The 12,907-nt window shown below is 33.9% G+C and overlaps 1 protein-coding gene across 1 annotated transcript; it reads right to left on the bottom strand.

Moving 5' to 3' along the window:
• Positions 1-4,231: 4,231 nt before the first annotated feature.
• LOC102612089 (uncharacterized) lies at positions 4,232-9,170 on the bottom strand. Its single transcript, XM_006464853.4, has 10 exons — positions 8,660-9,170; positions 8,327-8,424; positions 8,176-8,221; positions 7,643-7,725; positions 7,469-7,533; positions 6,689-6,750; positions 6,496-6,555; positions 6,216-6,248; positions 4,818-4,883; positions 4,232-4,729 (listed from the first exon to the last, which is right to left on the bottom strand). Exons 1-10 carry the CDS (start codon positions 9,053-9,055, stop codon positions 4,682-4,684), a joined length of 957 nt encoding a protein of 318 aa, XP_006464916.1. The 5' UTR covers positions 9,056-9,170; the 3' UTR covers positions 4,232-4,681.
• Between the last annotated feature and the right edge of the window lie 3,737 nt (positions 9,171-12,907).

The following is a 12,907-nucleotide window of genomic DNA, read 5'->3' as shown; positions in this document are numbered from 1 at the left end:
ATATGATGATCACATAAATACATATAATATGATTAAACGGACCTTATTCAAAATATTCATGCAATTGAAAATATCTCAAACATTTTATTAATCAGAAAATAAATAAATTAATATGCTTTAAAAAGCATATAATCCCAATAAGAAGATCAATGCTTGGGGAAATCTTCTTTTTTAGATTTGGAGTGGCATGAGAACCTCTGTTAGCACCGTTTTCACTTATGTTTTCTTTTTCTACTGGAGCCAAGATATCCTTCTTCACTAAGAACGACTCGAAATAGAGGGCCCCAAAGGGGGGGTTTGCTTTTCAAATCTCGAACATATGTAATTTACAGTGACTCGATCTTGTTAGCATGTCTTCTAGTTACTTCTTCTCGACCTCCCACTTATGTTTTTGGGACTCCATCTAGGATGTCATCTGCTCCAATCACGCCTCTTATCACATTTTTGCACGTTAATGCTCCTTTCTGAACTGCTAACTTGCTTCTCGTATTTGGCATAGGCAGAGAGAGCAGCGGAGGATTCCTTTACTAAGTTATAATTTGGTCAACATAAAGGTAGCCTAAAAAAAGAAGGAAGGTTTGCTGTCCACAAAAAATGAAAAAAAAGGAAATATACCTAACAAAACCAAATATTAAAGGGAAAATTACATCGTGACATGATTTAACGGTTGTTGTGACATTATCTAAGAGAGTTCATTCATTCATCGCGACTTAGCATGTGCATACTCTTATGGTTGTATTTTTTTTCCTAGCTATTAAGTTTTAAGCGTATTTATAAGGTTTTAACTAACGGCTTAGCATGTGGACTCTTACGCTATCTCACCTCTGAAAGCTACTAATTGATTTTGTGACCTAGGTTCTAAATATAGTCTGGTCTTAGGCTAGTGTATGAATAGGAAAAATCTCTCAATTGCAAACTGGAAAAATCTCTCAAGATAAGGAGGCTTTTGCTTGAAACAAGATCTAAATCCATGATTTCTTGAGTAGTCGAGGACGGAAATGGCTCAGGATACTTCCCATTCTTCAAAGAAACTGGAGGAATCTCAAAAGTTCTTTGGAGCCACTCATCAAGGAATGCTGAGACGAGAGGATCGCTCTTTTTCCAAGAATTACAGCTAGATTATTCTCAGCTGGCTTGGACATAAGGCTGGCAAAAGCATTATTATTGAGAGCCTTTTGTTTGCTCTCATTAAAGTCGAGAGGAAGTTCCATGAGTGCAACCCATAAAAACAACTATTAGCAATCAAGCAAAGTAATAAAAGAGGAAGAGAGAAGAGGAAAGATAAAAATAAGTGAGAAAAGATCAAACCTTGATAATAAAGCACCAACGAAGGGATTGTGATGCTAAAGTAACAAACAATAAACCCCTAAATTGCAATAGGTTTCACCAGAATGAGTGGTTGTAAAATAGAGTAAACCCCATAAATTAGAAAATAGAAAAAAAATTCATGGGAGAGAGTAACTTAAAATCATTCAAAATAGATCAAAAGCCCAATTTTCATAAACAAGAGCTTCAATCATAAGAAGAGACTAAGAAAAATAAAAAATGAAATGAAGAAAAGAAAAGGAATTAATTTTGTAAGGGAAATTACACAACAAATGGGTTTAGCCACGTGTGAGCGGAAAAATCATCACTTACTTAAATGGGGCTCAATCTAACGACTGGGAACCAATGGCCACTAAAAAGTGATCAAAAGAATATAGAAAGGCAAGAAAGAATCTAGGCCTTAGATAAAATCCAAGGGCCAAAATCTCACCACTCGTTAGTAGACAAAGGTAGTATAACTAGTGGCGGTAATGTGAGCAGTTGAGGAGGGCAACGAGAACATGCCATGTGGGTTAACTGCTAAAGCATTTAAAACCCATTAAACCGCTCTCAAATCTTAATGAAGGCTCACGTAGGGCCATATTGATTTGGGAAAGTAGGGGAAAATTTTTAGTAGCACCCTCAAAGTCTATCAAATTCTAATATTACCGCCACCATGAAATATCGACAGGCCCCTCTGTCTTATTCCATGCGTAGAATAGAGAAAAAAAAAAGACTTTTACATTGTTTAAGTGTTGTGCAATTACTCTTTTTTTTTTCTTTAAGGTGTAAGAGTGATATACATGATTCAATGATTAGGCCAGCATAAGCAATCGATCTTGAAAAGTTGAACATCCAACATGTTGGTAACTCCTAACATTAGCCAACCTAAGTCTAACCTTGTCTCACGTATTAAGGAAGGCCTCTAACAATACCCCTTAGCAAAAGACTTGTTAGGGAAAATTCTAGAGGATAAGACAAGGCAATTTTGATAGGTGGAAGGCATTCTCCTAACTAAAGAAGATTGACTATTTGTGCCTCGATGGAGGTAATTTACGAAAAAAAGTCATCAAAGAATACCATGACTCGAAATGGACTGGTCACCATAGAATTGAACGCACTATCGCACTAGTCTAAGCTCGTACTTTTGGCCATAAATGCAAGACGGCATCAAGGCATAAGTGCGGACTTGTCTTGTTTGCCAACAAGATAAGGTGAATCACTAACTTCCGGTAGGATTGTTGAATCCCCTACCCCTAGCATTAAGGCCATGGGAAAATGTCTCCATGTACTTTGATTATGGCCTTGCCTAAGTCTGATGGTTGCAGAACCATTATATCATCGTCGACCATTATAGCAAGTACGCAACCTCTAATGTCGCACCTGTAGATTGTAAAGCTGATGAAACCACCCATCTCTTTATCAAGCATATCGTCAAGCTATGCGAAGTTTCAAAAAATATTGTAAGTGATCGAGACCCACATTTTACTAGACGTTTTTGGATGGAGCTCTTTAAATTGTTGAAAACCAAACTTAAGTTCTCAACGAGCTTCCATCCACAAACAGACAGACCAAATAAGCCCATTAATAGCTTATTTGAGATGTATCTATAAGGCATTATGTGAGCATTCATCAGCGAGATTGGATGAAGTTGCTGAATGTCACCCAATTCTCGTATAATATTCAACGAAGAGAGGCTACATGCAAAAGGCCATTTGAAATCGTCATAGGATTTCAGCCCATAATCCCTAATGCCATAGGCTCGATGTATAGAGAAAAAAACCTACAACTCACAAGCTCGCTCGCGAGTGGCATGAATAAGCAAACATCACACGTGCTTATATCAACAAAATTGAAAGATGAAAAGTTAGACGGACAAAAGGAGACATCACCTCAAATACAAAGAAAGCGACCAAGTGATGATTAAACTCCTACCCCAACAGCTCAAGACTTTCTGGAAAGTGCACAAGGGGCCAGTAAAGAGATACAAAAGGTCTTTCCCCATTGTTCGACGTGTGGACAACGTCTCATACCAACTTCTACTTCTGCCAAGACTCAAGATTCATTCAGTCTTCCATGCGAGTCTACTCAAGTCGTACCAAGCCGCAAAGAATCAAGACATGCCCTAACAGCCATTGTCATTGCATTCGACAAAGATGTGGAATGCATCATTATTGATCGAATAATTAGAATAAGGGCATATCAACTTACAACAAGTACTTAGTAGAGAGACCCCCTCGACAGTGAAACCAGTTGAGAACGTGAAGAATATATATGGCAACTGATTGAGCACATTCAAAGCTACAAGCAGGAGAAAGTGAGAAAGACGTCGCAAGATTAGTTGGGTGAGGATGCCATTGGCTGCTCGAATTTTCTTGCAAAAGAGGCTAAATTGGCAAGCCAAAATGCGCTAAGAGCAAGCCAAGGTGCGTTAAGTAACGGGTTGCCTAAATTTTCAAGTCCAAGAACTCAAGCTCGATTTTAGAATTTTTCAGCACACTCTAGCACATCTCATCATTTGTACATATTTAAAAATTTCTACACTTATAAAAATCTAGATATTTTGGCAAATTTGCATGGAATACACTAGAATAGGCAAATTTCCCCTATAAATAGGTCGTGGCACTTGCCATTTGAACACATACAACACACTAGCAACTCAAGCCTACCTCTGAAGCTCTCAAGTTCTCTTGTACACTCTTTCGAGTAATAAAATTCTATTTGGTGATATTACTCTCTCTGTGTCTCTTTTCTCCCTAGCTTTCTCGCAAGCGTCTTTACTTGGTTTGAGAAACTCAATAGGCTTGCTTAACAACTTTTGTACTAAAAGTTGTCTAAATACCACATAGATTACTGCACAAAATACTCATCCCATGACATTGAACTTACTTATTGCAAGTGGAGGGAAAAAAAAAAAAGATATGAATAACAAATGTAGTTTGATATATTGGAACTCTTGGTTATAAATTTTGTGATATTGATAACTTTACATTGCCTATCATGCATTCATTTCGTAAATAACAAATTATAGTGATGGGAAAGATAACTAAGAAAATTCCAAGTACATGAAATAACTCCTCTGTCCAATCTCTTCGTTGGTGTCCTAACTTGTAAACATGACCGTCCAATTCCTACCTATGTGCTTATTATGCATCATATTCATAGTCCATGGATCTTTTATCTTTACAAATCCTACAGGGTAAAACATGTAACAGACCTACATTATGCGATTTTCAACTCCTTTAATATGTAAATAAAATTCATTATATACAAAGAAAGGAGAAAATATTCGATGTCCTGAAGTTTTCCTTTACTGAGAATTGCTTCCTTGCTACAACTGTTGGGTTTACTTCAAAAAAACTGCTCTGCCGCCTAGTCATCGTTCTTTACCTAACAAGGATTCAAGAAGAGCTGCCTCTTCCTCCTATATGATGACATAATGAGCAAGATAAATAGTTTAGCTCAATTCAATGATTAAGCAATGATGGTACAAACCAAGGGCAGATAAATACCACTAAGGCGTTAAATTCAGTCTCCTCGTCTATAGCACTTATGACTGCCGGATCCTCCAAGAGATCCTGTTTCAACAAATTCAGTCAGACCACAAACAGGAACCTATACCCAAATCAATCCGTTTGCATTATCACTGAATTAAGTAGTTTTACTTGCTTCACTGCAATTAAAACTCTTAAAGGTATAAACAACTGATTTACAAAGCAAGACAATATTATTTTTATAATCCATAAATATAAATCAAAACCACTTTAAATTAGCACAAGGCCTCTATATCTCTCAATAAACCTTGCCTATCCAACCAACACCCTCATGAAGAAGCAACTACTCGTGTGCGTAATTCTTCTCAAGCAAGAAAACACTTCAAGTCTTGTGATAACAAGAAGACAATTGAAATAATGGAACTGTATACATAGCACATGCACGTATATAATGCAGTCAACCGACATGGGAACCTATTTTGTCGAAGGACTAAATTGACTCAACTCCAAATCCTTTTCAGAGGATGGAACATGGTTGAGAGAGAAACTTCTGCAAATAATAACTTCGACGCACTATCTGGACTAGGTCTGAAACCAACCTAGAAACAAACCATCCCTATTAAAACCCTTGTTTCACTGTATCTGATAGCTACCAAGCAAATCTTAGACAAGATCAGCCCACATGCTAGATCTTCAATATGGCCACTTCTACTCAGGAGCATGACAGTCTTCACAAATTAATTGACCAAAAAACTCAAAGGCAGATTCAAATTCAACACGAGAATCAACTATTTACTTGTGCTAATAATCACAGTTTCATTTATTCATGATATTCAATACAGGAAACTACAGATTACTCTATCAATGACAATCTACACCATCCTGAAAAAGTCCTAGTGTTACAATTTAAGTATATGTGGTGAGGGAGGCTTGGTCAATCACCATCAATACTCAATCACATTGATCATTGTGACAAAAGCTGGCCGATTAAATGATTACTATTTCAAGTGAACAACCTCCAGAGGTTAATACACGAATCATGATACCTTTGAGGGGAATTATGGAAAGAAAAATGTCCACCTACCAACTATTGATAAAAGGACTACTCAACACAAAATCTTAATGAAACCATTTAGATTCAAGCTCACACCATACAAAGTAATAAGATATCATAATATGAAGTGAAAATAAATTTAAATTTCAGACATGTGTATAAACCTCAAAGTACTACATAATATCAAGGCACTGATAGAAGCCAGCAAGTGGTGACAAATTTGGTGTATAGCCTCGGTTGGCACCTAAAGAAGCCATTTTTGATCTATGATTGTGAATAAAATCAAACCCTTCATACAGCTTATAGAACAAGATAGAGAAATCATATACAATTCCTATCATGAAATGAGAAAGATTGCTTACATCATCAGCAATTTGCAATTGCCCATTGCCATCCTGCAAAATGAAATTCAACTTCATTTAAGATTCGTTTTCCAATTCATCAATCACTAATTCTAATTCTCAAGCTAAGTAGTTCTCCTAGAGATCCAATTATCTTGGATAGTGACTAAAAAGGTTCTGAGAGATTATCTTTTTAGACATTAGTATTGGAGAAAAAGCAGTAAAAAGTTGGAAATGCTGCTGGCAATGAAGAACATAACACTAATCCACACCAAGACGCTTAAGAAATTTGACAGGCTACCTTGACAGCAACAAACAGAAGTGGATCAGATGGCGTATAGATCATGAAATGAGAACCATCCTGCACAAGAAGACAACATGTAGAAGCGGCAGACCAACAATCAATTGAGCATAAGTATATATCATATATACAAATATAAGATGTACTTCAAAAATTTTGCAAACAAAAAGAAAGAATTCATGTTATCATATACCAGATGGAAGCACGTAATTTCAACCCCTTCTGTTGGCAAGCCATCTATATCCTGGCCATCGTCTGCAAAAGTGTAAGCAACATATGTTTACATGTCTCATACAGTGAAAGATCTTAAATCAGGTAGTCAAATAGAGATTTGGATGGACCAAAACAGTTTGATGTTCATGATCTAAATAGACAAAGTCCACTAATAACGGTCAATCGACCGCTCATCCTGAGGAAATGTAAGAAGCTGCAGCTAAATAATTCTTAAGGATGCATTTACATGAATATCACAGCAAGATAAAACATTCAAGACACTGAGACTTCCTGATTGTATAGTAACAGGAATTGTCCAGTGAAATTATTCTAGCATCAAAATTGAGCATTGAGATTACAGCACCACAAACAAACAGGTAGATAGGAATGAGAGATTAAGCACATGGGCAACATAAATGTAAAAATTAAGCACATCAGACAACAGGAATGAGAGATTTGAAAACATGTCTATTAACTAGAGATATGCCCTTCAAAAAATTACAGCAAATCTTGTACATTTAATAGGAAAGTACTTGAAGAAACATCAGTCAGTACAGAAGTTATCCACATTTGAAACTCAAATGCCAACTTTACAGCCCAAATCCAAGTAACATGGCAATATGTGCATTATTATATTATCATTTCTCAGTTACTTCATGGTGTAGAGTCAGATGTGCAATGTAATATTATTGACCTAAATAACAAAAATCAGTGGTTAGATAGTTGAAGGAACATAAGGCATCAAAGAGAGGACCATTACCAGTGCGAAAATCAAAGATGTCATCTTCTGAGTAGCAAAATCCTCCACGTGCTGTATAACAGAATCTGAGGGTGATACAAACATGAAACTAAATGATCTGAAGACAATCAGGAGAACCAAGATAAATTGAGTTTATGAAAACTTAAATAAGCTAAAAGCTAAAGACCATCATACCCACTATGTACTAGATGCATGTGTATTTTGGCAAGAGCAAAAGCAGCCATGGGAAGAATAGCTTCAACTTCGTCATCACTAACCTAAAATGCAGAAACTCAAGATTACAGATCGTAGACAGTAAAGTTAATAGGAGTAATGCAATTTAACATCATAATATATAGAATATAGTCAATAAATGGATCTGCAACAGTGAAGTACAAAAATAAAAAATCAAATAATTTTAATGGTCAATCATTTAACATAATTTTTTCAAGGGAAAAAAAAAAAAGATGTCCTAGGTCTTGTAGCAACTTCAGGCCCTATTTCATAGGAATGATAACGATGATAGAATATATTTTAACATATCCCGTGGGCAACAGGTTGGAAAGAGGGTAAAATAAGTTTTAGCTTGTTGTAGGTTCATTATCTAAGACAGTACAACAGTTGATGTATGTATGCAGGCTACACTCAAATGCTTAATCCGCAGACCAATTCTCAATAAGTAAATTAAATTTCAAAACCAACAATCATAAAAGGGATAGAAAATGTACAGCCGACCACCCATCAAAATTAGTGCTCTTCAGTATCTGAACAGGCCTGCAGTAGTAATCTTACTAATTAGATTTGCAGGGAAAGAAAAAGATTTAATACAAGTTCATACAATCATCCGATACTTATAACCAAAAAAAAAAAACTACTTACGTGTCAACTGGGCAGAGCAGCATACATTCATCCCCTCGTGAACTTGAGAATACCCTCCTTATCACACAATCTAACGGGAGACCATTGGTAGAATCAACCTGCCCATGATACACAAGAATTCTCATTTTGCGAATGCAACTAGGAAGAAATATCATGTAAGCAGATAATAAGATATATATGCATTAAAACAGTACTTAATGTATGCTGGCTAGGCACCCACAACATGAACATATATGTATACTATAACCAAACATAAAATTCACACGGAAAGAAGATAAGAGGTGAAATAAGAGTGCGTTTGCATAGAAATAGAGAATTGAAGAAAGAACTAACGATGGTAGCAATTCGCTTGTCAGAGGCCATGAGTACCCTTCCAGTATCATCAACAACGAAGCCAGCAGGAGGTTTTGGGAGGGGCGTAGGTGGGTAATTTTCATCATCGTTTAAAATTTCAACATCAACATCATTAAAACTCAAGTCCTGAAGAGAAGTTTGTTCAGCTCTGCTCTTTTTCTTTTTCATTTTATTGGGCGACCGTTTCTTGACGGGACCACCAGTACCTGTCTGTGACTGTGACTGTGACTGTGACTTAGCGGCGGCAAGGCAGAGCTGGGGTGACAATTTCACAAAGTTAAGGTTGGAAACTGGAAATGAAACAAATGGGTGTTTAAGGATTTGGAAGTGACTACACCAAACATTTGTTGATGTTAAGGAGATTGAGAACCCCATTCGCTTTTCTTTTGGTTCGTTTTGCTCTGCAACTGGATATATATATATATATATACACACACACACACTCACTGTTTTTAGGTTTGCGGGAGGTTTTGTGGTTGCAGCTAAACCTTTCAGAGATGAATATATTGTTAATTAAATGTTAAAATAATTTTTAAAAAATATTAAAATTAACATTTTCAATATTACAATATCCACATGAAAATTTATTTACTTTACTTAACATTTTGAATCCAAAGGACTTAAATTTAAAAAAAAAATATCGATTCGTTGAATATTTAGTAAAATCAAATTTTCTAGTTCATGTTTCAATTAAATCTATTTATTAAGGAGTTGTTTGTTTTTTCAACTTAATAACTTAATTGACTTAATTTCAATTAGTTAAGTTATTAAAATTTTCAACTTTATTTATTAAGAGATTTTTTTTTACTTAATCATTTAATTGACTTAATTTTAATCATTTAAGTTATTAAGTCTGTTTATTTTTTCAACTTAATAAAAATTTTCAGCCATTAAGTTATTAAGTTATTAAGCTAATTTTTTTAGCTTTTTACTTAATCTAAAAAGTCTTAATGATATCATTAAAAATATTCTCCAAAATATCATTATCTAATTAATTAATTTTTATCTACCTAAATAAAATTAATAATTAGTATTATTACCCATCTCTATATAACTTGTGATAATGTATAGTGGTAGACTATTATTATTGTTATCTATTTATTTTCTTCAAAAATTAACATTATTCATCTTCATAAATTTTTATGAATATTTTTCTTATAAAAACATCATACACTATAATAAAATTGATTAACATGTATAATATAGAATATTACAGAGTTGTATTCAATTAAATAGGATTTATATTATGATAATTTATTATCTTATTTATATTACTTGAGATGTTTATTATTTATTTAAAATTTATAATTTGTAATGGTATAAATGTAAAAATATTAGTTTTCAAATTTTTTAAGTTAAGGAAAATAACTTAATATTTATTTTTAGCGATTCAAACAAAAAAAAAAACACATGATTGAGATTCAGACATTTAGCTCTAATTAGATTTCAAACAAAAAAACAAAAGCCACCTAAGCCAATATTTTTAGTTTTTTGCTTAATCTTAAATGTATGAATCATATCATTAAAAGATATTCTCTAAAATATGTTTATTTAGTTAATTAATTTTCATCTTTATCTAAATAAAATTTAATAATTAGCATTATTATCCGTCTTTATAACTTGTCATGATGATATACTATTAATATTTTTATTTTTTATTTTCTTCAAATTAACATTATTTATCTTCATAATTTTCAATGAATATTTCTCATATAAAAATATCATGAACAACAATGAAATTGATTAACAACTAATTTAGAATATAAAAGGTTGCATTCAATTGAACATGGATATTTGTTTTCAATTGAATATAAGGGCACAAATGTAAAAATACTAGTTTTCAAATTTTTCAAGTTAAAAATAGTAACTTAATTTTTTTAACAATTTATACAAAAAAAAAAATCATTCAGATTTAGACATTCAGTTTTCTTCAAAATTCAAACTAATTCATATGCATTTAAATTTCAAACAGAAAAAAAAAAACGTCATTTAAATTTAAACCAAACTAAAAAAATGAAATAAACGGAAAAATTGGTTTTTCAACAAAGGTTCAAAAAAGGTAAGTGTTGTGCAAATTTTAATGTACTCACAAGCCCACGAATCTATTGTAGTATAAATCAATGGTGACGAGTGTCGATCCCACGAGGAGGTGAATTTTAATTGTGTGTAGAATTAATTTTGTAAATGGGTGATTGGATTTGTGGTGGAAATGATTTGGAATATGCTAAAACTTAAATTAAAATGGTGAGAATAAATTCTAAATTTGGAATTGAAATGGCGATAATAAATTGAAGAGAATTCTATTGAAATGACATACTTGGGTATCTGGATCCGTATCAACATGCATCATGGGCTAAATATTCCTTATTAATGCCAATTAAATCATGAGGGGGAAATCCACACCTCATGAACTACGCTGTAATTAATATGGTGCTAAGGGCTTATCGTGCCAAATAATAATAACCTTGTACTAGGGAGTCGGTGAAACCAAGACGATACTAGACAAGATTAGTATTATTTGTCGACGAGAAGTCAAAACATCCACAAAAATTAGAGAGGAAGAGAAAGTAAATTTACTAAATAAAGCCCATGACACAAATTTACCAAATAAAGCCCATGACACATGTTGAGACTTCACCTTCAACCCAAGCTTGAAAGAAAATTAGCTACTCATAATTGAACTAAGGGAAAAATGAGAATTTATTAAAATACATAGAAAATACAAGATGGAGAAGGAATTACAGAAAATGGATCCCAAAAATGGATTCAGAGATAACAAATTAGGGGGGAGAGGCTCCATTTTTATAGATACATAGAGTAAATCATGGCCATCGGATTAAAAACAGTTTGGACGCTCAGGATTACGCCACGTCATCAGTCAACAGTACGCGGTTTGACCACGCGGGTGAATAGTAACACGGTTTGACCCGGCTTTGAACAGTAACGCAGTTTGGTTGAAAATAATCCTGTGTAATGCATGTACCGTACGCGCAAGTTTTGGTCCACTAATATGCTGCCACATCACCATCAACAGTTCATAAGAATTTTAGAACAACAGGATCATGACACCTCATCAGTCAATGCCACATCATCAGTCAATGCCACGTCATCGATCTGTCTATGTGAACAGTGTCGTGAACAGTAACGTAGACAGTACCGTACATGTGAATAGTACCGTACATGTGAACAGTGCCATTTTTTCTTTTATGCTCCTCCTAAGGTTTTCGACCATCCGGAGTTCAAAAGTGATGTCCGTTTTGCCGTTTGATCTGTCGTTTATTGTGAAATGACTATGATGCCCCTAAAATACACAAAATACTTAATTAAAATAAAACACACATAATTAAATTACAAGAACATTAAATACATAAAAGTAAGGGTTGTTAGTAAGACTTGAAATGTAAAATGACGATTTTCTCCTTTATAAATATACATTTTTTAACACTCAACAGTAAGACGGGAAAAAGAAGGAATAAAATTGGAACCAATTCTTGTTTGATTCATTATTTTTATTTAGTTCAATTAAGTTCTTATTTAGAAAGACCAATTCGATTCAAACTAATTGGATAAAACATTAAACCAAACCAAACTGTAGCGGTGTTCAAAATTCAATATGATCCACTCAATACGTCTTATCGGTAAAAATTCAATCTGTGGATTGGATTAATTGAAAATTTAAAAATCCGCAGTCGGTGGATTGGATATGGATTTACTTCTGTAAATCCATAAAAATCCGCGAATTACGCAAAAAAATAATAAATAATTTTTAATATGCGACATCACTACTTACTAATATACAAATAAGTTAAAATGTAGTTACACACTTACATAATTACACTTACATAGTTACATTAACACTGTAATATATATTACCATTATCTAATAATAACATAAAATAAAAAATAATTAAATATACAAATATAACTTGTAAAAAATTTAAAACAAGATAAAAATCCTAAGCCAAACAAAGTACTTATCACATAACGCCAAGTCACCAATGATTGGTTAAAAAAAGAAAACTAAACTTCCCCATTGCACGCACAGGGTCATTAGCTTAGTAAAGAACCAACAATTCTTACCAGTGTTAAACCTCTCCTTCAGCGATTCTTGCTCTCCTTGCAAGCGGTCACCTTCTTCTAATCATCAAGTTCGTCGCACCTGGTATCGATGCGTTACCCTCTCGACGCCGATTTGAAGGACATCGTGGTAGCCGATTCCTGCAAGAGA

Source organism: Citrus sinensis, chromosome 7, assembly GCF_022201045.2.
Source record: "Citrus sinensis cultivar Valencia sweet orange chromosome 7, DVS_A1.0, whole genome shotgun sequence".
NCBI classification, from domain to species: domain Eukaryota; kingdom Viridiplantae; phylum Streptophyta; class Magnoliopsida; order Sapindales; family Rutaceae; genus Citrus; species Citrus sinensis.
Note: the sequence above shows the minus strand (reverse complement) of the source record. Positions and strands in the feature narration are given on the sequence as shown.

Coding starts and splice junctions, on each gene's coding strand:
- LOC102612089 (XM_006464853.4), bottom strand. CDS start 9,055: ATGGGGTTCTCAATCTCCTTAACATCAACAAATGTTTGGTGTAGTCAC. Junction 6,751..7,468: donor CATCTTTGATTTTCGCACTG/GTAATGGTCCTC, acceptor ACACTTTTGCAG/ACGATGGCCAGGATATAGAT. Junction 4,884..6,215: donor AATTGCAAATTGCTGATGAT/GTAAGCAATCTT, acceptor TTGTTGAAACAG/GATCTCTTGGAGGATCCGGC.